The sequence below is a fragment of the Microcebus murinus genome, chromosome 6, assembly GCF_040939455.1.
Source record: "Microcebus murinus isolate Inina chromosome 6, M.murinus_Inina_mat1.0, whole genome shotgun sequence".
In the NCBI taxonomy this organism is placed as follows: Eukaryota; Metazoa; Chordata; class Mammalia; order Primates; family Cheirogaleidae; genus Microcebus; species Microcebus murinus.
The window spans coordinates 26,263,931-26,290,983 of NC_134109.1; the positions used below are offsets into that span (position 1 = coordinate 26,263,931).

The 27,053-nt window shown below is 35.5% G+C and overlaps 1 protein-coding gene across 13 annotated transcripts in view; it reads right to left on the bottom strand.

Annotated features, from left to right (window-relative positions):
- Positions 1-27,053, bottom strand: part of TTLL5 (tubulin tyrosine ligase like 5) — a 278,632-nt gene that overhangs the window by 164,136 nt on the left and 87,443 nt on the right. For all 13 annotated transcript variants that reach the window (XM_012742399.2, XM_012742392.2, XM_076003842.1 and 10 more), the window contains 4 exons: positions 16,364-16,426; positions 11,335-11,373; positions 4,030-4,187; positions 2,810-3,110 (listed from right to left, as the gene is read on the bottom strand). In XM_012742399.2, coding sequence (XP_012597853.2) covers positions 2,810-3,110; positions 4,030-4,187; positions 11,335-11,373; positions 16,364-16,426 — 561 coding nt within the window. The remainder of the gene's footprint in view (positions 1-2,809; positions 3,111-4,029; positions 4,188-11,334; positions 11,374-16,363; positions 16,427-27,053) is intronic.

Here is a 27,053-nt window from a genome sequence, read left to right on the forward strand (position 1 = left end):
TCAAGGAACACAATCTAAAAACCACTGATTTATACTAACACATCCTGCAGTTAATAACAGTTTACTCATTGAAAGTGAGATCCATAAGATTTATGAAGAAATAATTTATTTCTACAACAACTAAGGAGAATGTTATTGCTGGAAAGGATCTCAGAATACAGTCCAGTGGTTTTCAAATGCTCTGTTTTCAATTCAGTGGAATCTTTTCTCCCTCCAGAAAGTACTCTGAAAAACACTGTCTAACTCCACATCTTGGCTTGACAGAAAAGGAAACTGAGGCCTAGAGAGGCTCTTTAACTTGCCTATAGCCATACAGCCAGTTGGTAGCACCAAAAAAGTCAAAGCCCAGATCTTCTGAATGAGTTTTGTGTGTTCTCCATTAATGGAACTATTCTCATTCTCCATGACACTGTTCCAAACCTTAACTCTGTCCCTCCAGACCCTAATGTCACTCTCCAGCCTTTCAGTAATAAGAAGTGGCCTCTAAGTTAGAAAATAAAGGCCACCACGCATAAATACCTAAACTTGCTTGCTCTTCAACTTCTGCCTACTGCATTCATCTCACAGTCCTTTCTTTCTGACTTACAGTAAGTGATACCCCTCCACTAACCGCTTTCCACCTTCCTTTAGGACTCTTCTCCACCAATATATCCATATCTGTATCTCTAACCCTCTTCTCATCAAATCCTTCTCCTTGGTCTATAAATAAGCTCCAGAATCCTTATCTTTAGCGGGCTCTCTCCCTGTTGCATTCCCATCTTCCTTTCATTGCCAACCCTTTGACAATCAGCACACACTTGGTTTCTTATTTTCTCAGTTCATAACTGCTCTTCCATCTACAAAGTTGGTTCTAGGTCACAAACTCAGGAGTCTTTTTTCACTGCTTGTCTTAACTTCGGCTGTCTGAGGCACTACAGACTTCAAACTTTCATCTTATAGCTTTTGCCACACTGCTCCTCCCAGTTTTAATGCCTACCTCTAACTGCTACTTCTTGAACAGTGATACTCCCACAGTTCAATTCCCTTCCTCTTCTCTTTGCTGAACTAAATGGAACTGAATAATCTCATTTACTCTGAAGGCCCTAACTATTAACTGTATAATCCTGTTCCACCTTGACCTACAAGGCTGTATTTTCACCTGTCTAGTGGACTTCAGCTCAGACCATTTCCTCTTCACTGAGTCTCAAATGAAACACATTATTTCTATTACAAAAACAAATCATATGCTTCTTGCATTGACTGATGGCATCACCAAGTTGCCAAATGTGGAAAATTTAGTCTTATCAATTTTACCTTATAAATTTCACTAAATCCATACAATTCTCTCCATTCCTATAGCCGCTGTTCTGATCAAGGCCTCCATCTTCCTGGCTCTGGACAAGTCTAACATTCCCTAACTCACCTCCCTGCCTGTAGTTTCTACACTCATCCATCACTAGCCCACAATGCAACCAGAATTTACTTTCTAGAACAAGATGTCACTATATCACTCATTTGCTTAAAAATCAACTAGAGGACAGGCATGGGGGTTCATACCTATAATCCTAGCACTTTGGGAGGGCAAGGCAGGAGGATTGCTGAGGTCAGAAGTTTGAGAACAGCCTGAGCAACATAGGGAGAACTTGCCTCTATAAAAAATTTTTTTAAAGAATTAGCTGGGTGTGCTACTTGAGAGGCTGAGGCAGGAGGATCACTTGAGTCCAGGTGTTAGAGGCTGCAGTGAGCTGTGATGATGCCAGTGCACACTAGCCCAGGCAACAGAGCAAGACCCTATCTCTTAAAAAAAAACCCTAGAAAATAAAGCCCAGGCTCCTCTTAAGGCCCTTCACAATCTAACAACATCTAAAAATTTTTAGTCTCATTTCTTACCATGCTCTTCTCTCCATGTAATTCTACTACTGTAGTCTGTATTTCATAAATACAACAAAGTGACTACAATTTCAGGGCCTTTGTACTTGCTGCTCTTCTGGGAGTATTCTACAACCTAAATATTCATATGACTGACTCCTCATCATTCAGGACTCACCTCAAAGGCTTTCATGCCTGATCACCGCATACTAAGTAACCCTCTGCTCTATTACATTCTAATATTACACTGTCCTATTGTCCCCATAGCATCTCTCACTGCCTTAAATGACCTTATTTGTTTATTGTCAGTCTTCTCTACCAGACTGTAAGCTCCAGGATTCTGTCCTGGTCCCCATAGTAACACAACATGGCCTAGCACAATTCCTGGCAGAGTACAAGTGCTCAATAAAAACCTGCTGAGGGATTGAATTAATGACTGTATTGTCACACTTCTGGGCCTTTATTTCCTCTATCTAGCACTCCCACGCTTACCTGTCACCTCCTAAATCTCCTGAAATCCTACTCATCAGTCACAAGGCCTGATTCAAATTTTGCCTCCTCTATAGTGCCTTTCTAGCCTTCCCAAGCCAGACCAATCACTTTGTTCATACTGGGTCATAGCCCCAGCTTTTTAAGTGTCTCCCACACTAAATCATAAGCTAGTTGAGCTCCTTGTCCCAGACATCTTGTACTATTAGTGACTCATACAAATACCCAACAAACAAATATTTGTTGAGACAATGAGACCTGGGTTTGTACTATAGGGTCTATCTTGAACAAGTTACTTAATTTCTCTAAGGCTCGGTTTCTGTAATAATAGCAATGTGTAATCACAGTCATTATTTTATAAGACTTCTGTAAATATTAAATGAAAAATGACTATAAAGCCCTTAACACAGTACTTGGTACACAGTACAAGTTAGCTATTAGTTTTACTACTATAATTACAAAAGGTACATACCTAAGATTTCCATTATCTTGCAGAATCTGCATCAGATTAAATTTAGGCTCTGGCTCCTGAGTCTCAATTTTGCAGCATTGTTCACCTTTATTATTCCATTCAGAAATTTTCAAGGAATTTTCTTTGGGTGAATTTTCTACCGTAACAGTCAATGAGGATGTATATTTGGCTTGATTTTCTCCAAGAGACCCTGCAGACTCCTCCTGGGAAGCTTCCTGTTCTTCATCGTCTAATGCAACTTCTTCCTCTTCTTCACTCTCTGTCTCAGTTTTAACATTCATTTCAGCTGGTTGAGTAATCACTAAATGCGAAGAATCACTAATGTTGCTGAAAAAAGGATTAAATTTTCCTCTCTCCCAAAACCTTCCTTTTATCTTTTTAGTAAAAACCCATTTCTAAATCAAACAAACAAGACAAAAAGTAAACAGCAACCACATATTACTCTCTAATCATATATTCTAAGAACCTATTAAGGATCTTCATTAAATTTGTTATTTCTATCATACCAATGGCTCGCTCACAACTTCAGACAAAAAAAAAACACCAAAAAACCCTTGGATGAGTTATTTCTACAATGTGTTGGAGGATTTTAGAAAAGCACACTTCGTGGAGGTACAGAGAGCAGGGGGATATCTTCCTGTCCTATATTATTCCTTCTTTACTGCCTTATAAGTTCTATGAGGACATAGACCATATATTTTTTATTCACCAATGAAATGCCAGTGACTAACATGTTGCCTGATATAGGTGCTCCACAAAAAAGGGAGAAAAAGGAAAAAAGGAAGTCAGTCTATCTATTACAAATATACCTGCAACATGGGAGAAGCTGCAGAGAAAGAAATTCTACTTTGTCAAAAATATATATGACATTTGGGAATGGCAAAGAATGAACTGGACTTACCTAATTATATAAAACCTGAATAGTAATGCTCAGGGTTCCATTAAACTCAGGCTAATATTTCCAAAATATCAGGTATTTGTATGATGCTGGAATATGAAAAATGTGTGTGTTTCAGATATTCTTCAATACAAATATTATAGAATGGAAGGCTTAAAAACTTATCCTTTTGAAATTAAGTTTCAGAAAAAAGGATTATACAAAAAAAATGTATGTGAACCTTAGGAAGGTTCTGACTCATTAAATATTGAGTAAGCAGCTGGTTAACTCAGTCTGGCAAAACCCAGATAACGGAGTTTGGTGAAAGCTCACAAACAGGTACCTGGGTATTTTGGCCTCATTGCCCTCAATCTGCCATTCCGTCGTCTACGTTTTCGCACCTCCAGAGACAGGAGCTTCCTTTCGTAAAGAGCAGCATGCAGCTTGGCCTTGGAATTCATACTCTCTACCTTCAATTCTGGTGCTCCATCAGCGGTCATTCTAGGGGAAAAACAATATGGTAGCTACAGCCTTTGGAAAGTTCTCTCCTTTATTCCAAGGGTCAGCTTGACAGAATTCTGTATTTATGACGGACTGGGCCTGGTAACTCTAGTGAATTCTAAATGGCATGACAGATAAAAGGGAATACTGGAATCTACAGTAAAACCTCACTAATGGCCTATCTGAATTTGTTAAATATTCTGAAAAAAGTATGTATCTGAAGACAATATTTAAGTACCTTTAAGTACTCAGTGATATTATTACTTTACTACAGGAATTATAAAGTGTCACACAATACCTTATATGTTAAAAAGGACATTTTAATTCTCAAGCTGAGTGGTGGCAAAAAGTGTTTGTTTTATTGCTATTCATTATGACTTACTCAGCATTACATGAATCATTCTTTTGAATGTATACAAAATTTAATAGATATAGATTTAACAGAGGTTGAGATGAGAGGGGAAAATGGCTGATAACCTGTGATTATGGCAGGTAGCACCCAGCTGAGACTCATAGGGAAAGTGTCTTAGTGAAAAAGTACGAAGACCCAGAGACCCAATACATCTCAAACATCCTCACATGAAGAACTGCCAAGGCTTCCACTCTACTGGCTAAAGGAGGAGATGGGGAGAGGTGGCAGGGACTCCCCAGTTGGTGAGTACAGGTCAGGAGTTAGAGTCAGAGGCACAGACAAGGGAAGACAGCAGATATAGGACAAAGCCAAATTTAATCAGGCCATGAGTGAGAAATAAGATGAGGAAAAGGGATTGGCAGCAGCTACATTAGGCATTAAAGTAAAACAAATCCTGAATTAGGGATGTGACAGATATCAAGCCCAGTCCAAAAAAGGACTAGGCAGTACAGGACAGGCAGACATAACCAAATCACCAAAAAGAGAAAGGGCTCTGAGTCATGAGGTCAGAAAAGATATATCCCATCAGTGTCTGAAAGCATGCAGCCAACTCTGTATACTCAGAACTCAAACTCTAACTGGCTGGCTCTGAACTCTCTCTAGAATTCAAAAGTGTGTTCCCTCTGAGGTCAAGGAATCATCCTGACTCCTCTGGGAGTTTTCAGTCTCTGAGTATGATAGAAAGGTTGTGTCATTTGGTCTATTTAGGACTTTCGGACAGGGATTTCTGGGTGGATGGAATGGATAGTAAATCTTTTGGAGGTCTTCTCTCCAGTGCAGGGCACTGAGCCAAGAACAGGAAGGTCTTGAAACTGGGAGCAGAAATGGGAAGCTAATTAATGAACTTTCAAAAATAGTTCAAACCTATCGTATCATAATCCCAGAGACTAACCCCCGCTCACATCTATGAAAATATTTAACCAATTAAATAATAAAGAAAATATAACAAATCTGATAGAAAAATATAATCATTTAAACCATTTATATTTAATAATATATGGCCAACTTGGTCAAATTTGATAATTGTATAGGCAAACATGGGCATAGCTTAACATTGACATCTCTATGCTATAAACACACAAATTTTCCTCTAAGGACATGTCTTTTAAAAACTTAATGTGATTTCAGACAGCTTAATGTTTTTGGTCATTGAGTGGAAGTTAACTGGACACCCTAATAAATTAAAGCCAAGTGTTTATGCTCATGTTCATTATATAAACAAGAGTGTTTCTGTCTACATTGCCAAGAACTCTATTCATTAGGGAAAAAAGTTTATTTTGAGAAAATTATCAATAAAAACTCAATAAAAAGCTTCTGAAAGCATGAAACCTAAAAGCTCAGAGATATGGAGAAACTACTTCTCTGGATACTTTTTTAAATAACTGTGAACTAAAATGCTTCATAGTTTTTTTTCTTCTGGATAAACAGATAAATCCTAAATAGTGTAAGAGATGAAGGATAGGGAATTCTGGGTAAAGTGTGAATCTGATAAATAAGAATTACAAGTTCTATAAAAGCAAGGACCATGCATGCCTTGTTGACTTCTGTATCTGTGATGCTTCTGAGACTTCCCAGCATATAGCTGACTTGTAAATATAGGTTAATTAATAAGCAACTGAATTTCCTATAAACGAGTTGTAATACCTTTTTTTTTTTTTTTTTTTTTTTTGAGACAGAGTCTCACTTTTGTTGCCCAGGCTAGAGTGAGTGCCGTGGCGTCAGCCTAGCTCACAGCAACCTCAAACTCCTGGGCTCAAGCGATCCTCCTGCCTCAGCCTCCCAAGTAGCTGGGACTACAGGCATGTGCCACCATGCCCGGCTAATTTTTTGTATATATATTTTTAGTTGGTCAATTAATTTCTTTCTATTTTTAGTAGAGACGGGGTCTCGCTCAGGATGGTTTCGAACTCCCAACCTCAAGCAATCCGCCCGCCTCGGCCTCCCAGAGTGCTAGGATTACAGGCGTGAGCCACCGCGCCCGGCCGAGTTGTAATACCTTTTAACTACATGTATTTCATTCTATTTTCAACATTTTACTATGAAAATATTAATATCTAAAACAAAAAAGTTTAAAGAATTGTACAGTGAACATCCATATACTTACCCACCACCTAGTTTCTATAAATAACACTTTACTGTATTTGCTTCATCACCTACATATCCAATCATATATTCCTCTATCCATCCATCAATGCATCTAATTTTTAAAGCATTTCAAAGTTACAGACAGATATCAGTGCAGTCTGCTCCTAAACATTTATATCATTACTATCTAGAGTTCAGTATTTGTTTTATAGATTTTTTTGGTGTGATAAAGATCACACACAGTGAAATACCCAAATATCAAATGTCCATTTAATAAGTTTTGACAAACACTTAGAGCTATATACTCAAACTCTAACATTATTGTTACCTCAGAAAGTTCTCATGCCCCTTCCCAGTCAATCCCTCTATGTATCCTAAAGGCAATCACTGTTCTGAATTTTCATCATGTAATAGTTTTGCCTATTCTAGAACTTCATAAAAATGAAACCATACACTATGAGCGCTTTGTGTAAGGCTTCTTTCATTCAGCACGTTTTTGAGATTCATTCATGTGTGTGCATCAGTATTTATCTATTTTTATTGCTGAGTAGTAGGCCATTGTCTGAATAATCCTGTTTATCTGTCCCCTTGTTGCTGGACACCTAGATTATTTCCTGCTTTGGAGTTATTATGAATAAAAGTACTATGAACTTTTTGTACAAGTCATTTTGTGATGATGTTTTTCATTTCTTCTGGGTAAAGATCTCAGAGTGGAAGTTGCTAAGCTTTCTAACAAACTGCCAGACTGTTTTTTCTAATGTGCTTGTACCAGTTTATGCTGCCAATGACAATTTATCAGAATTCTGTGAGCTCCACATTGTCACCAACATCTGGTGTTGCAGTCTCATATTAACCATTCTGCTAGATGTTCAGTGCTATAACACGGCTTTAATTTGTAATTTCTTGATAACTAATGTTGTTAAGCACATTTTCCATGAGCGTATCAGCTATTCATATATATTCCTTTTGAAGAGTCTGTTCAAATATTTTATCCTTTTGTAACTGGGTTTTCTTTTTATTATTGAGTTGTATATTTTCTAGATTCAAATTCTTTCAGATACGTTTGATGAAATAACTTCAGTCTACAGCTTGCCAAATCATTTTCCTAATTATATCTTATGATATAACATTTTTAATCTTAAAGAAATCTATCATTTTTGTTTCCTACTTTCTGTGTCATGCCTAAAAACCTGTGCCAAGCCCAAAGTCACACAGATATTCTGTGTTTTCCTCAAGAAGTTTTATAGTAATAGCTTTTGTGCTTATGAATCATCTCTAATTTCTTCGGGAGACAGGGGTTGGGGGATTCTTTGTTTTTAAATATGATACACAGTTGTATTAGCCCTGTTTGTTAAAAAGAGTTTCCTTTCTCCATTGGATTACATAGGACCTTTTGTTGAAAATCAAATGGACATATCAATGTGGTTCTATTTCTGGGCTCACTATTCTGTTTCATTGATCAATTTGCCAAAGTCTTGATTACTGCAGAATTATAGTATTAAGTCAGGTACACTAAGTCGTTTTCAAGATGACTTTGGATATTCTAAATCCTTTGCATTTCCATATAAAGTTTTTTTTAAGTTGGTCAGTTTCTACAAAGAAATCTACTAGATAATGATTTAGATTGCACTGGATCTTTATTTTTATTATTTTATTTTTTACTTTTATTTTTTGTCACTTTTATCCAAGTCCAAAGTACTAGATCTTTAGATCAATTTGAGCAGAATGGATATTTTAAAAATATTAATTCTACCAATCCATGAGCATAGTATGTCTCTCCATTTATTTAGTTCTTCTTTAATCTCTTTAAGTAGTATTTAATAGCTTTTTAGTGTATAGGTATTGAACATGCTTTGTTAAATTTACGCCTAAGTATTTCATTATTTTCAAATGCTCTTGTAAATGGAATTTTAAATTTCATTTTCCAATTATGTATTGATCATATATTAAAATGCAATAGATTCTTGTATATTGATCTTGTATCCTAAGACATTGCTAAATGCACTTTTATGTTCTTGCAGTTATTCTGAAGACACCTTACGATTTTCTACTAACCTGATCATGTCATCCCAAAACAAAGACACTTTACAAGCCTTCCCAATCTATATGTATTTCTTCCCTCCCCCTCTTGCTTTATTACACTGCCTAGGAATTAAAGTACAGTGTGAATAAAAGTAGCATGGGTAGACATTTTGCCTTATTACTAATCATAGAGGAAAAGCCTTCACTATTTTAACAAATATGATGAAAGCAATAGATTTTTCATATAAGGCCATTATCGGATTGAAGAAGGTCCCTTCTATTCCTGATTTGCTAAGAGTTTTTCTCAAAAATATGTGTGGAATTTCATCAGATGCTTTTTCTCTTTTTTTTTGGTATCTAATGAAATGATCATCTAGGTTTTCTCCTTTAATTTAACATGGTGAATCATATTGACTAATTTTGAAATGTTAAGCCAAACATGTATTATTGGAGAAAAGCTCAGTCATATGTATTATCCTTTTTATATACTGGTGGATTGATTAGATTTGCTAATATTCTTTAAAAAATTTTTGTGTCTATGTTCATGAATCATATTAGTCTATAATTTCCTTCTTTTTTAATGTCTTTATCAGGTTTTGGTATCATAGTCATGCTGGCATCATAAGATGAATTGGGAAGTGTCCCTTCCTATATTTTTGAAAGATTTTACGCAACATTGGTGTTATTCTTCCTCAAATGCTTGATAGAATTCACCAGTGAAACCAGTGAGCCTAAAATTTCTTTGTAGGAGGTTTTTGATTACAAATTAAATTTTCTTAATAGACATGGGGCTCTTCAAAAGTTTTCTTTCAACTGGTATCAGTTTGGTAAATATCATTCCCCTCAAGGAATTTGGTCATTTCATCTAAGTTGTCAAAGTAACGGAATTAAGTTGTTAATAATATTCCCTTAAAATCCTTCCCCCTCCTTAGTATCCGTTTTATGTCTGTAGGATCTATAGTGATATCCTTTCTTTTCTATCTACCTAAGGGCTTATGAATTTTGCTAGCTTACCAATAAATAAATTTTGGATTTTGTTAATTTTATTGTTTGTCTTTATTTATTTTCTGTCATTCATCATTTCCTCTCTTCTACTTACTTTGGGTTATTTTGCTTTTTCTAGTTTCTTAAAATGGACAAAAGATCAGTAATTTTAGTCCTCAGTTTCTAATATAAGCATTTAAAGCTATAAATTTCACATAAAGCACTACTTCAGCAGCATTTGATGCTATATACTTCCATGTTATATTTTTATTTAGTTTCTAATTTCCCTTGTAATTTCCTTGACCCATGTATTATTTAGAAATATACTGTTTAATTCCCTAATACTTGAGGGTTTCCTATTGTCATTTATAACCAATTCCATTGTGGTCAAAGAATATATTTTATATCATTTTGGTCCTTTTAAATATATTAAGATGTATTTCATCCTCCAGCATATGGTCCATCATATGTCAACTTTCATTTGCTTAAACCTCCACAACACCAAAAGACCCCTATTGATGGCCATATAAAATGAGTACCAAAAAATAAAGGACAGAACCCACTGGTCTTTACATATTCTTATTGTTTAAGATATTTTTCTTTTCTTTTTTTTCCAATTTCCAAATTGTATACTATAGGAAGCAGGATACTCTAGGAAGGATGAAAAACCAAGTTTATCTTAACTCTTCTTTTCCTTTTTTTTTTTTTTGAGACAGAGTCTCTCTTTGTCATCCTGGGTAGAGTGCAATGGCATCATCATAGCTCACTTCGACCTCCAACACGTAGGCTCAAGTGATCCTCCTGCCTCTGCCTCCTGAGTAGCTGGGAATACAGGTCCATGCCACAACGCCCAGCTAATTTTTCTATTTTTAGTAGAGATGGGGTCTCTTGCTCAAGCTGGTCTCAAATTCCTGAGCCCAGGCAATGTTCCCTCCTCAACCTCCGAAAGTGCTAGGATTACCGGCATAAAGCCACCATGCCTAGCCTATCTTAAAATCTTAAATGCAACACACAAACCTAGATATAGGAGGGTTCTTTCCTATCGTTATCATATTGCTTATTAAACAGGTACAGCACAAAGTAGATATATGTAATATTTAAACTTCCTATAACCAAAAGGTATATGTTTAGGTTCAAGCATATTTGTTGTGATTGCAGCCTTCAGTGAAGCAAAGCCATCCTAGCTGTTCCTCTAAGACCTTTCTCTTCTCTGCCTAGATAAAAAGCCATGGGTATTTTGCATACTTCCAGTTCTGTGGCAAACTGGAGGCAGGTTCTGCTCAGTCCCATAAGGCACAGAGTTATATGCCTCAGATACACCAAGGCCAAAACACAAACTCTTATTTGAATCTAACATGACAACAGTCTTGAAATCTCATTAATACTCTGGTCTCTCTCACACAGTCAAGTAAGAATACTATTATTATTAGTTGAAATAATACACCTATAGTTATAATAAAGTAAAACCCAAGCTTAGTTTATAAAAAGTGGCCACAGAATACTTTTTCAATAGGAAACATTTTTTATGTTACTATTCAAGCTGAGCCAAACTGAAAATGGTTATATGAAGTATTATGCTTAGTCTGTACACGGTCACATATTATGCACATGGAAAGAATTTCTCAACTTTTAAAATTCAGTTACCGTGTTCTTCCTGTCAATAAGCTTCTTCTTGGGTTTCCCCTACAGGAATAGAAAGGACAACTGGGTTAGAGAATGCTATTCAAATAGTATCTCTTGAGTTCACACACACATGCACTCCTGAAATTTTTATTACAGAGATTCAACATGGAACTTGGCCAAGGAGGGCATCTTTGCGGAAAAGCAGATAAATTGAGAATATCCTCAGAGAAAAGTAGAGTGCTGTGAGTTGGAGGGAGGATCAATAAAAAACAAAAGGGAAAGGACAAATAAATTTTGGAGAAAAATAATAATAATTACTTGCATTTGTCTATCTATTTACAAAGTAGATACACTTACTCCTCACAACCACTATTTAAAGAAAGTTGTTATTAGCTCCATTTATATAAAGGAGTGTGATAAGATAATTTTGGAACCTGCCAATATCAGAACTTAACAGGTTTACATTTAAACCTAGGGCTTAGGTCTCAGACTGCATTGTTCTTTCTACTTTCACTGAACTGTTTTGGGAAAGAAAACCAAGCTCAAGTCTTACGGAGTTCAAAAAGGATGCATATATGGAAATAAAACTGATCAGAAATCAAGCAGGTGGGAGGCTGGAGGAGAGGATGAGTAAATTCACACCTAATGGGTACAATGTACACCATTTGGGTAATAGGCATACTTACAACTTTGACTCAAACTGCACAAAAGCAATTTATGCAACCAAAATGTTTGTACTCTCATAATACTCTGAAATAAAATAAAATTTAAAGAAAAAACTATGCTCATCAGAAATGGATTTTCCACAATTAAAAAAGAAAATCTCTATAAAAAAAGATATTTCCCATTGCCTCTAACCTAGGGTTGGGCTCTAACCACACGAATCAAGTGTTATTTATGTTTAAATAGGCTTTTGTTTTCCTTTTAAAACATTCTCTCCTCATTCAATTTCCTTTCACTTAACACCTTTTTTTTATTTCCCCAGTTCTACTTGTACTCATTTGTGTATGTGTTTATTTGGATCAGTACAATTTTATCACCTGTGTAGGTTCATGTATCCACTACCACAGATAAGATACTAAGTAATTATGTCACTCCCCAAGTATCCTCCATGCTGCCATTTCATAACCATACACACCTCCTACCTATCCTCTGCCCCATTAATCTGTTTTCCAGTCTAAAATTTTGTCATTTCAACAATGTTATGTAAATAGAATTACATGACATGTAACCGTTGGCATTGTTTTTTTATAAAGAGACAAGTGCAATTTAGATTGTAACTATAAACAAATTGAGTGAAAAGGTTAAGTCTTCATCAAGATGTCTTGTCTTTCCTTTCCCATGTCTTCTACCAATCTAATGTCCTGATATTGTCACATTATCATCAGAAAGTTTCAAGATGATTTTAACTTTTTCACCCAGATAATAGTTTTCTCCAGCAATCTGCAATCATGGCTTCACATTACAATCACCTGGGCAGCTTTTAATAAGTACCAATACTTCACTCTGGGGAAGAAAGGTGACCAGGGCATAAATATGATTTGCTAGATCCCCAGGTGTTACTAATATACAGGCAGCATTAAAACTACTGCCACAGTGTAAGATACTGTTTGCCAGGGCAGGATGGGTACAGGGGAGGAATTGAGAGGGTAAGGAAGGTAGAAAAAATTAACCTGAAACAAATGAAATGAGTATAGAATTAGTTTGACAGTGGTTCTGACAATAACACAATTAGATTTGCAAGGGGAAAACATCAATTCCGATTGAAGAGAATTAATTTACTAGAAACTATTAAGGCTTGCAACAAACACAATTTTATTTTTTCAATGCATGTGTTTGTGTGTGTCTGCCATGTGGTAGGTTCTTAATACTGACAAAGATAAGCAAAACAAAATACCTGCTCTTAAGAGCCAACTTGTAAAGTACAAGTTAGTAAACAGGCAATTATAATATAACCTAGGAGTCTCAATCAGACTGAGGGATAAAAGAAGGGCTGGGAGTACCTCCTAGTCTAGGTCAGAGGAGAAATGACATAGTTATAAGAATTTAGGGATGAACTGAAATCCATTCCAAAGAAAGGGGAGTTTGTAAGGATAAGGAGGTATAAAAGAACAAGTAGATATGGTCTGATTGGCCATGGGCTGGAGTGGAAAAGTGGAGATTAGGCTAAAAAGGTAGGTAAGAATAGATCATGAGGGCCTTTCATGCTAAACAGGGAAATTTATGGGTTTTTTTTTTAATCAAAGATTTTAGAATGCTCTAAAAACAAGGGTTGTTAACTGGGCCTAAAGAAAGTATGTAGGGAGTACACTAACTTGGATGGGAAAAAAATTACATTCCCTAATTGAAATTTAGCATTTCCTCCACATAAATATAGGAAACCATCCACAAAACAGTTTAGCATGACTTCATTACCAAAAGAAATAACATATTTTTTCATATTACTTTAGAACTGTTACAAGTATCTCAAAATGCTGTCAATAGTTATCATTCTTTGAAAATCATGGTAGTTATTAGACCTACTGCTGGGTCTTATTATTTAATGTACTAATAAAGAAGCACATATATTATTATATCTCAAATTTTTTATTGTTATGCTACTCCTATGTGAATACTTCATAATTTTGGCCAATATGGTAGTCTCCAAATTGCCTGCTCTGCTCTCCTTCCCCCTCACAGAAAATACAAGTATGGAAAGATCCAGCCTTGAGCACAGAATCCATGTCAGTTCAGAAACAGACCTATACGAGATGTTAAAAAACCCATGCAAACTACCTATTTTAAGCAAATGGTCCATTACTACTAAATATGACTGGATAATCCAAGATCACCAATGCAGATATGTTATAATAAAAACAAGAAAGAATAAGATGAACAAACAGAACTAATACAGAAGAATTAAAATAATGCAAAAAACATAAAGGAACTTTAAACAAACTAATCAACATAAAGAGATTTGAAAAGACATCACATCCATAAAATATGAAAACTAATCAAAAAGCAAAAATAGGCTGGGTGCGGTGACTCATGCCTGTAATTCTAGCACTCTGGGAGGCCGAGGCAGGTGGATTGCTCGAGGTCAGGAGTTCGAAACCAGCCTGAGCAAGAGCTAGACCCCATCTCTACTAAAAATAGAAAGAAATTAATTGACCAACTAAAAATATATATAGAAAAAATTAGCCGGGCATGGTGGTGCATGCCTGTAGTCCCAGCTACTCGGGAGGCTGAAGCAGGAGAATTGTTTGAGTCCAGGAGTTTGAGGTTGCTGTGAGCTAGGCTAATGCCATGGCACTCACTCTAGCCTGGGCAACAAAGTGAGACTCTGTCTTAAAAAAAAGAAGACAAGGCCGGGCGCTGTGGCTCACGCCTGTAATCCTAGCTCTTGGGAGGCCGAGGCGGGCGGATTGCTCGAGGTCAGGAGTTCAAAACCAGCCTGAGCAAGAGCGAGACCCCGTCTCTACTATAAATAGAAAGAAATTAATTGGCCAACTGATATATATATATAAAAAAAAAAAAATTAGAAAAAAAAAAAAAAAGAAGACAAAAAGCAAAAATAGTTCTTGGATATTAAAATCACGCTTGCCAAAATAAAAAAGCAAATCAGGCCGGGCGTGGTGGCTCACGCCTGTGATCCTAGCACTCTGAGAGGCTAAGGCGGGAAGATCACAGGAGATCAGGAGTTTGAGACTAGCCTAAGCAAGAACAAGACCCTGACCCTATTAAAAATAGAAAAAATTAGCTAGGCGTAGTGGCACGTGCCTGTAGTCCCAGCTACACAGGAGGCTGAGGCAGGAAGATCACTTGAGCCCAGGAGTTTGAGGTTGCTGCAAGCTAGGCTGACACTATGACACTCTAGCCTGGGTGACAGAGTAAGATTCTGTCTTGAAAAACAAAACAAAACAAACATAAAAAACATAAATCAAACAACCCTCTCCTGCACTGGTAATAAATAACAAAATAGACAAGGCTGAAGACTGATTTAGAGTTTTAGAAGACAAAATTCAAGAAATCTCTAAGAATTTAAAGACATGAGATCAAAAGTGTCAAAACAGTAAAGAAATATGGAGGATATAGCCAAAATTTATCTAATAGGAGTTCCACAAGGAGAGAAAAGAAAGAATAAAGGGAACATTTCCCACAGTTAAAGACTTACATGTTTAGACTGAAAGGACTCACCCACTGCAAAACTAAAATAATGAAAAATGACATAGCAGACACATTCTGGCAAAGTAGCTCAACTCTAAAGATAAAGAAACCTTGCCAAAGTTTTCAGATAGGGGGATTAGAAGCTACACAATATGATTACTTAATCAATGGTAATTACTACACATTTACAAAGAGAAACTGTAAATCCCATTATTTACGATAATAGATCATGAAATTGCAAGAAATGGTTGAAATCTGGGTATCTATTTTAAGAATCCTTGAAAAAAGCTTATATATTCTCAAAATAATACTAAGTTCCTCTAAATAACTAGGGTGTCTTATTTTAACAATCAATTAAGGAACTGTACTGCAACTGTACTGCAACGTGGTTAGGTCACAGGGGCTACAAAAGTATGCAAGACTAAGTAGTCTGTGACTGCTGTGCTATTTAAATGCCAATGTCTGTTTTCCATCATTTATTGAGATTATCAGTTGTTATTTCTTACAAGTCTCAGTGTATTTTGTGAATTACCTCCCCTCCACTTTTTCTAATCTGATAGTTCTAATCTCTTCTGGTCTAGAAAAACAGATAATTATGTCTGTTAAAATTGCATCTAAAGTATAAAGGCACTAAGAGCCTTCCTTGAAGAATAACATTTAAGGCATCTCTGAAGATTGCTCACAGATCTTTAGGGTTTAATTTTTAGTTTTTGGAAATGTTACAAAGTGCTGAGAGTTAATGATAAATTCTGGAAAAATTAGGCATTATTTCATATTTTCTGGAGGACTTTTCCATCAGAGATTTTACATGAATATTTTTATGAAGCCTCTTCCCTTCTTCTGCAGGTACTTTCTCCTAATCTTATGATCTAGTCCTAAATTTCTAAGTTTACCAAATCCTCACCTGTCCTGGAAGAGGCGCGTTGCCAGCATATAGTTCATAGAGGTTTTGTGCTCGAGAAAGGACCTGAAAAATAAAGACGGAAACTGGTTATTTCTTAAGCTTTGTTCAAGAGGAAAATAGAAAGAAATAAAACCATGAATGAAACATAGAAGTGACAGATTACTTATATACTGTTTCTAAAGTGGCAAAGAGACAGTTGCTCAAATTAAAATTATAAAATACTAGAGTAGCAGCAAATAGAATACAGCAAAGAAAAAGAGGACTTAATTTAGAGAATAGAAAAAGAAAAGGCAGCATTTCTTGGATTAATAATAGATGATATACTAAATTCAGAAAATAAGATTGAAAGATTTTTTACCAAAAAGTTTATAAATAGGCCAAATGAATAGGAACTACATAAAGGACATGAAAATGTAGATAAAACACTGTTTTAATCATGTTATTCCTCAACTTAAGAGCTTTCAATGGCTCCCCAATGTCTGCCATAGGAGACATACACTTTCTCTTCCAAACCTCCCAAATTTTAAAAATCTATACCACCAATTCATTCATGCTTTCTCCACACAGTTGCCCAACATTGACCATGTGGTACAGCCAGGCAAGTCACCTTAGAATCCTCTCATACCCCACCTCCCACTGATCCTTTGCCTCTGACTGGACATATTCTCACATGTTCTTGACTTATCTATACAGTAGTCTACCCATTATTTGAAGTTTCAGTTACCCACAGTCAACTGCAGTCCAAAAATATTAAATGGAAAATTCCAGAAATAAAAAACTCAAACATCTTAAATTACACACTATCCTAAGTAGTGTCATGAAATCTCGAGCCATCCTGCTCCCTTGCACCTGGGACATGGATCATCCCTTTTTCTAGTGTCTCCACACTGTAGATGCTCCTTGCACGTTAGTCACTTATCAGCTGTCTGAGTTATCAGACCAATGTCGATGTGTTTCAGTGCCTGTGTTCAAGGAACTTTTACTTTACTTAATGGCCCCAAAGAACAAGAGTAATGATGCTGGGAATTTGGACAGGCCAAAGAGGAACCATAATGTAAGTGAAAAAGTGAAAGTTCTTGACATCAGGGGAATAAATCATATGCTGAGGTTGCTAAGATAAGAACAAATCTTCCACGTGCACCATCTGGGGGATGGTCATGCTGGAGACTCAGACTTGTGGGGGGAAATGGGCATTTATTGAAACCTTAAAATCTGTACCCCCATAATATGCCGGAAAAAAAAAAAAAAAAAAGAACAAATCTTCCATCTGTGAAATTGTGAAGAAGGAAAAGGAAATTTGTGCTAGTTTTGCTGTTGTGCCTCATACTGCACAAGTGATGGCCACAGTGCACAGTAACTGGTTAGTTAAGATGGAAAAGGCATTAAATTTGTGGGTGGAAGACATGAACAACTGACAGCAGCATGTTGCACCAGAAAGCATTGAGCAAGGGATGCCCTGAAATAAGTGACACCAAGCCATTTACTGCAAGTAGGGGATGGTTACACAAATTCAGGAATACAGAAGGTAAACAGTAGCCTAACACTACATCACAATGCCTTCGGCAATAATCAGCTTACTTCATCTCACCATGTAGGCATTGAATCATCTCACATTATCACAAGAATAATAACGGCGAGTACAGAACAATCCCAAGAAACCGCATTCACATAATTTTTATTACAGTATATTGTTACAACTACTCTATTTTAATTATCAGTTATTATTATTCATCTTTTACTATGCCTATTATGCCTATAAGTTAAACTTTATCATAGGTATGTATGTATAGAAATGTATTTTTAGAAATAACAATATATTGGGTTATGTCATAAGGGTCTAAAAAAGAGAAAAGAAAAAAGTTTAAAGTAATTTAAATATATTTAAAATATATTAAAAAAAAAAAGAAATAACAATATATACAGTTGACCTCTGGGCAGTTGAAAATCTGAGTACAACTTCTGACTCCCCAAAAACTTACCTACTAATAGCCGACTGTTGACCAGAAGCCTTACTGATAACATAAACAAATCAATTAACACTCATTTTGTACGTTATATGTAATATATACTGTATTCTTACAATAAAATAAGCTGGAAAAAAGAAAGTGCTATTAAGAAAATCATGAGGAGGAGTTGGTCTTGCTGTCACAGGCATGTTATACATGGAAGAAAATCCACATATAGGTGTACCCACACAGTTCAGACCAGTGTTATTCAAAGGTCGGTTATGCGGGGCTTAGTACTAGCCACAGTTTCAGGCATCCACGTGGAGTCTTGGAATGTACACCTTGAAACTAAGGGGGATCTATTGTAATCTACCCTTCAAGAAGTAGTTTGAGGCCAGGCATGATGGCTCATATCTGTATTCCTAGCACTTTGGGAGGCTGAGGCGAGAAGATCACATGAAGCCAGGAGTTTGAGACCAGCCTGAGCTAGAGCAAGACCCATCTCTACAAAAAATAGAATGAGCTAGGTGTGGTGGAACATGCCTGTATTCCCAGCTACTCGGAAGGCTGAGGCAGGAGGATCACCTGAGCCCAGGAATTCGAGGTTGCAGTGAGCTATAATGAGGCCACTGCACTCCAGCCTAGGTGACAAAAAAAAAAGAAAAAAAGAAAGAAAAAAAGGAAGTCAAGTCCACTCTGCTACATGAAGCCTTCCTGATATGCCCTTCCAAATTTGTTGAGATTTCCTTGTCTCAACTACTCTGGTCTTTACTGCATGTCTGAGGAATCTACCTCATACTGTCTCACACAGTAAGCACTTTCTTCTAGGAAAGCTGAATGATGGAGCAGGAAAAAAGAAGGATCTGGAGTCAGAATACCTGACTCAAGTCCCATTGTGTGGTCATGGACAAGCTGCATCATTTTATTGAGCCTTAGTTTCCTTGTCATTAAAATGAGAATAACAATGATTTGTACAAAGTAAATTATATTAATAATTACAAAGAGCTATATAAATGAGCTATTTTTATTATATGTATAAATAATTTCTCTATAAACATACTGTTAACTCTCAACAGGCAGGGATCCCATCTAATATTTATGTTTTACTACAAAAAACCAAGCACAGTGCTAGATATTTGGATGATAATAAATATGTACTAATAAAATGGCATATTTATTTGTTAGTAGATGAACACATCTCCCCTATTCTATGTGAAGGCAGCTCAATTAATTTAATGTGCTTGGCCTCCTGCTGCCTCTTTTCTCAGAACATATATACCAAGAGAGGTCGACTGATTTACCAATCTGACTGATAATTTAGGAAGAACAAACAAAACAGACTCCATTGAGCATTTCCCTTCTTTCTCTTGGGAGATAATCTCTTCCTGGGAATCCACTACTGCTCAATAGGGTCAAGTGCTCCCCATACACTCCTATGTACCTCCTCAGTCCAACCTTGGCTACAATAGGCATGTAAATCTGTCTAATTCTGAAGTTCAACAGGAAATGTATTTGCTTGCAGACAGATATAATCAAGTCTCCTAACCTAGACTTTATTGGTAAGAAAGATGATACCTTGGTCTCCACCTATCTTAGTCCTTGTTTTATTTCTCTACTGGTTCAAAACCAAACTAGTAAAGAAAGGTGCCATTATTGGAGTTCCCTAAGAAACTCCAACATCATTTGTACTTGATTCCTTAGAACAAGGTACTCAAATTAAGGTCCTATCTCCTAAAATACTCAAAAGCAGAGGGTTCCATTTTTAATTATTAAAATATTTTCTACAAAGTACAAAAAGTCAAATTCTTCAAAAACATACCAAAACATACACTTCTAATTTTGAGAGAAACACATGTAGTATTTTTTCTGTTGAATGCCTAAGTATTTATAAGGTATAACTACATGGATACTATACTTTGAAAGATAAAAGGAAGATTTATCTATGAACATCTAGGTATTCCAAACAAAACAAAACAAACAACAAACAAAAACTGGCTTTTCCTTTTATTCCTCTAAGTTCTAGCTCTGTACTTAGAACCACTAATATCCTGACTAGGTCAAAAGCCAGAGGAAAAAAAGTGTGTTGCCCATAAACAAGTACACAGATTTTCAACTTTACTAGCACTCAGAGAAATGCAAATCAAGACCAAAATAAGATATTTTATACATACCCACTAGATTGACAAAAATTAAATCTGACAGTATCATGAACTGGAGAAGATACAGATCAACAGGATCTCTTATGCACTGCTGACAGGAGTGTAAATTTACATAGTCACTTTGGAAAACAATTTAGCATTACATTTTTTTAAGATTATCTTTTAAAAAAGTTGAACATTCACATTTTATGACACAGTAATTCCACTCCTAGATATATGTCAAGAGACACATACAAAAATATTTATAGCACAGATGTCCTTAAGACAAAAGACCATAAAGAAGTCAAATGCCCATTAACAGGAGAATGGAAAAATTAATAGCAGTATAAACACACAGTAAAATATAACAAAGCATTGAAAAAGAATGAATTGTAGCTATATGGAACAACATGAAACTTACTAATAGTAAAATAATGCTGAATGAAAAATGCAAGAGTATATAGAACTTGTCTTTTGTATTTTTATTTTTTAATTTTATTTATTTATTTATTTTAAGACAGAGTCTCGCTTTTTTGCCCATGCTAGAGTGAATGTCATGGCGTCAGCCTAGCTCACAGCACCTCAAACTCCTGGGCTCAAGCAATCCTGCTTCCTCAGCCTCCTGAGTAGCTGGGACTACAGGCATGCGCCACCATGCCCAGCTAATTTTTTCTATATATATTAGTTGGCCAATTAATTTCTTTCTATTTATAGTAGAAAGGTTGCTCAGGCTGGTTTTGAACTCCTGACCTCAAGCAATCCGCCCGCCTCAGCCTCCCAGAGAGCTAGGATTACAGGCGTGAGCTACTGCGCCCAGCCAGAACATGTTTTTGAAAGAAAAAGTTCAAAAGCAATTAAAACTAAGTAAGAGAATTCAGCTTCTACACGAGAGATAACTGCTAAAAGACCTGCTCTCCTACCGTGAAGAGCTAGAAAAGTATACAAATATTTAAAACAAGTGTTTTTAGACATTAAACAACTGGCAACACAGTACTGTAATTCCTGACAGAGGAAAATAGTTGAAGTAATCCCTACAATTGCTCTACCTTTCTGCAATTTCCAAAGTATGCAAAAAGACGGGAAGTTCAAGTAGAGGCCAGTAGTCTCTGAGAAAAGATGACAGAGATCAGAGTTCTAGAAGTAGCTAGAATTTTCAGAGCAATATACTGGAAAGGAAGAAGCTGTGCATAACGTATCCAAAATTCATGAGGGCCCCCTTGAGTCTTTGGGTGAACATAAATCTGCTCAGGTATAGGGTGAAAGCCTACAAGATAGGATAAAGAACAATTAAGGAGAAATTGTAAGCCAAATAAATCCCAGAGTTCACAGGGACTTCAAGTTGAATTCCCACCAGCCAGAATGGAGCAATCTCATTGAAGATGGGGATCATTTAACAGATAACTCAAAAGAGTAGTCTTTAGTGGTAGAACTATCCTAGACCTAGACAAAAAACTATTCTAAATGAACTATAGCAATGTTTAAAAATAAGCCTGAAAAACATTAAGCTATCTATAATTAACTTAAGTGCTTGATCCCCAAAAAAATTTCAGCAGGGCTTAAAGAAGGCAATAAAATCCAAACTGTCAAAAATGTAACATTTATAATGTCCATTTATAATATCCAATTTTTAAAAAGTGAAGAAACAATAAAAATGTGACCCATAAACAGAAGGAAAACCAGTCAATAGAAACAGACCCAGAAATGAGAGATAACAGAATGAGAAAAAGATTTTAAAATAGTTATTATAAATGCTATAATATATATGTAAGGATCTAAAGGAAACCATGAAAATAATGAAAAAAAGAAAAAGACATAAAAAGAAACATATGGGAAATCTATGGATAAAAAATCAAATACCTGAAATGATATTTCACTGGATAGAATTAATAGAGCATTAGGCACTACAGACAGAATGATGGACGACCTTAGAGACACACACAGAAATAGAAAACCATCCAAAATTAAGAAAAGAAAGTAAAAAAATATGAAGGCAGCCAAACGTGTGGTAAAATATGAACCAATGTAACATGTAACCAGAGTCCCAAAAGAAGAAAAGAGGGAAATAGAAAAAAAAAATTGAAGAAATAAAGGCCAAAAGTTTTCTGAATTTGATGAAAACTAAAAACCCACAAACCAAGAAGTCCAATGAAACCCAAGTAGAAGAAACATAAAAGTGACACCAAGGTACATCATAATCAAACTGTTGAAATTCAATCATAAAGAGATATCTTTTAAAAAAATTTTATATAAATTTATGGCATATAAGTAAAATTTTGTTACATATGTAATGGTCAAGTCAGGGCTTTTAGGGTATCCATCACCCAAATAATATACATTATACCCACTAAGTGATTTCTCACCATGTAACCCCCTCTCACCCTCTCAGTCTTCTGAGTCTCCATTGTCTATCATTCCACACGTAAAAAGATCACCTTAAACGCAAGCTGAGAAAAAAAGATATTGGGCACACATGAACAAATATAAGAATTACTGCATACTTCTCATCAGAAAAATGCAAGCCTGAAGATGATGAAAAAATATTTTTAAGGTGTTGGGAAAAAGTATCAATCTAGAATTCTATAACTAGTGAAAATAATCTCCCAAACATAAAAGCAAAAGACTTTTTCCGACAAACATAAGTTGAGAGAATTCACCACCGTCAAATTAAAATGTAAAAATCAACACTAATTACACACTGTCTATAAGAAACCCACTTTAACTATAAAGACACAGAGAGAGTAAAAGTAAAACAATGGAAAAAGATATACCATGCAAATACCAGTCATCAGAAAGCTAGAGTGGAGTATATTACTATACATATTATATTAATACGTATATTATATATACATAATTATATATAACAGATAAGTAGACTTCAGAACAAAGAACATTATCAAGATAGAGAGATATTTCATAACAATAAAGAAGTCAATTTATCAAGAAGACATAATGAACCTAATGCATACATACCTAATAAAAGAGTTCCAAAATATATGAGAAGCAAAACTGACAGATACAAAAGGAGAAATTTAAAAGTTCACAATTATAATTGAAGTTTTCAATACCAGTCTCTCAATAATTGACAAGATCAGTAAAGATAAAGAAGATCTGAATAACACTATCAATCTCCATGACCTAATAAACAGTTACAGATCCAACAAGAGCAGAATATACATTCTTTTCAATGTACATGTTACATTTACCAAGATAAACCACATTCTGGGCAATACAGCAAATCTCAGTAAATTTAAAAAGACTGAATTATGTTCTCTGACCTCACCAGAAATAAACCGAAATCAATAACAAAAATATCTCTGGGAAGATGCCAAATACATGAAAACTAAGTAACATACTTCTAAATAATCCATGGGCAAAAAGAAAATCACAGAGAAATTAAGAAGTATTTTAAATAGAATAAAAACAAAAATTCAACAATCAAAATATGTGGGATGCCACTAAATCAGTACTTAGTAAAATTTACAGCATTAAACACTTATATGAGAAAAAAAGGAAAGTCTCAAATCAATGACCTCAGCTTCTACCTAAAAAAACTAGAAAAGCAAATGAAGACCAAAGTTAAGCAAAAGAAAAAAATTACAAAGATTACAGTAGAAATCAATGCACTATAACTAGAGGAAAGAAAAGAAAAAAAATAAAACCAAAAGCTGGTTCTCTGAGAAGATCAAAGAAATTGATAAAGCTCCAGCCAGACTGACCAGGATAAAAAGAGAGAAGAAACAAATTACCAATATCAGAAATGAGAGCAGTGACATCAGTATAGATTCTACAGATAGTAAAAGGATAAGGGATTATAAATAATTTTAAGCTTATAAATATAACAATATAGATGAAATGAAAAAATTCCTTAAAAGACACCAATAAGCAAAACTCATTCAAGTAGAAATAGATAACATGAAGAACTGATATCTTTTAAAGAAACTGAAATTGAACTCCTGGTCCAGATGGCTTCAATAGTGAATTCTACCAAATATACAAGAAATAAATAATAACAATTTTACATAAACTCTTCTAGAAAATTGAAAAGATAATTAAACCGTAATAAGGTATCACTATACACCCCCAAGGGACTAAAACTAAAAAGACTGATGACACCAACTGTTGGTGAGGATGTGGAGGAATTGGAACTCTCATACACTTATGATGTGAATGTAAAAGGATACAACCACTTTAGAAAACTGTACAGCTATTTCTAAAAAAGTTCAACATACACAAAAATATGATCCAGTCACAAGGAGATTTTTTATTTTTAAGATGGGGTGTCTCACTATGCTGCCCGAGCCAGACTTGAACTCCTGGGCTCGAGGGATCCTTCTACCTCAACCTCCTGAGTAACTGAGACTACAGGCATCCACCACTGCACCTGGCCCCACAAGTAGACCCAAGAGAAATGAAAGTACACATTCACACAACAATTTGTACATAAATGTTCATAGAAGCTTTGTTTATAATAAACAAAAAATGCAAACAATCCAAATGTCCATCAATAGATGAAAGGATAAACAAATTATGGCATGTGCCTAAAATAGAATATTATTCAGCAATAAAAAGGAATTAAAGCATTGATATATGCTCTAATATGTGTGAATCTAAAAATTATTATTATTTTTTGTTTGTTTGTTTGTTTTTGAGACAGAGTCTCACTCTCTTGCCCGGGCTTGAGTGCTGTGGCATCAGCCTAGCTCACAACAACCTCAAACTCCTGGGCTCAAGCAATCCTCCAGCCTCAGCCTCCTGGGTAGCTGGGACTACAGGCATGCACCACCATGCTGGGCTAATATTTTCTATTTTTAGTTGTTTGGCTAATTTCTTTCTATTTTTAGTAGAGATGGGGTCTCGCTCTTGCTCAGGCTGATCTCGAACTCCTAAGCTTAAGCAATCCTCCCATCTCAGCCTCCCAAAGTGCTAGGATTACAGGTTGTGAGCCACCAAGCCCGGCCTAAAAATAATTATGTTGAATGAAAAAGGCCAGACAAAAAAACATGCTGTAGAATTTTAGTTATATAAAATTAATCAAATTAATTAATACAAATTAATCTTCAGTGACAAAAAGCAGATCAGTAGCTACCTGGGGACAGGGTGGGGCAAGAAAGAGCAGGAGAGGAATTACAAAGTGGTACAAGGAAATTTTTGAAGGTGATGTTCACTACCTTGACAGTGGTGGTAGTTTCACTGATATATGCATATGTGAAAACTTATCAAACTGTACACTTTAAATATGTGCAGCTTATTGTATGTCAATTATACCTCAATAAAGCTATTAAAAATACTATTATCAGCCAAAAGCATGATATACTAAGTAATAAATTTAGTAAAACATGTTCAAGACTTTTATAACTATAAAACATTGTTAGACACCGAGACACTGAGAGTTGCAGCAAAAAATTTAAAAAATAAAAAACATTGTTAGACGAAATCAAACAAGACCTAAATAAATGGAGGGACACATCATGTTCATATGGATTGGAAAATGCAACTCAATATTGTTAAGATGTTCGCTCTCCCAAAATTAATGTATACACTCAATGCAATCGAACCAAAAGCCTACTGTGTAGGTGTTTTGTAGCTTTTGTATAGAAACTGACAAAGGAATTCTAAAATTCCTTTGGAAACACAAAGGACACAACAGTCAAAATAATTTTGAAAACGAATAAAGTTGGAAGACTCACACTACCTAATTTCAAGACTTAGTACAACACTACAGTAATCAAGACAGACATATAAATCAATGAAACTATGAAAAGAGTTCAGTAATATATTCCAACTGATTTTCAATAAAGATGCCAACATAGCTGGATAATTTCAATAAATGGTGTTGGATCAAACAGACATCAATCTGGAAAAAACTGAACTTCAACTTTACCTCATACCATACACAAAAATTAATTCAATACATATCATAAGCCAAAATATAACAGCTAAAATGATAAAACTTCCAGAAGAAAATATGAGAGAAAAAGTTTTGTGAAGTTGGTGATGGTAAAGATTTCTTAGACAAGAAGCACAAAATGCATAAATGCATAAGCTTTTAAAAAATTTGGTACACTGGCCTTCACTGACATTTAAAACTCCTGTTCTTCAAAAGCCACTGTTACAAAAATAAAAGAGCTAACCACAGACTTACAGAAAATATTACAATATGTATCTGAGAAAGGACTTGTATCAAGAGTCCTTTATGGCAGGCGTGGTGGCTCGCACCTATAATCCTAGCACTCTGGGAGACAAGGCAAGAGGATCCCTTGAGCCCATGAGTTTGAGACCAGCCTGAACAACAGTGAGATACTGTCTCTACTAAAAATACAAAAATTAGCTGGATCACCTGAGCCCAGGAGTTTGAGGTTGCAGTGAGCTACGAAGATGCCACTGCCCTCTAGCCTGGGCAACAAACCAAGACTCTGTCTCAAAAAAGAGTCCTTTACAATACAGTAATAAAAAGATTACCAAAAAAAAAAAAGATTACAAACCCTAAATTTAAAATGGAGAAAAAGAATATATACAAATGGCTAACAGCAAATGAAAAGATGTTCAATATCATTATTCATCAGAGAAAATCAAATTAAAACTACAAAGAGATATACTACCCAGCCA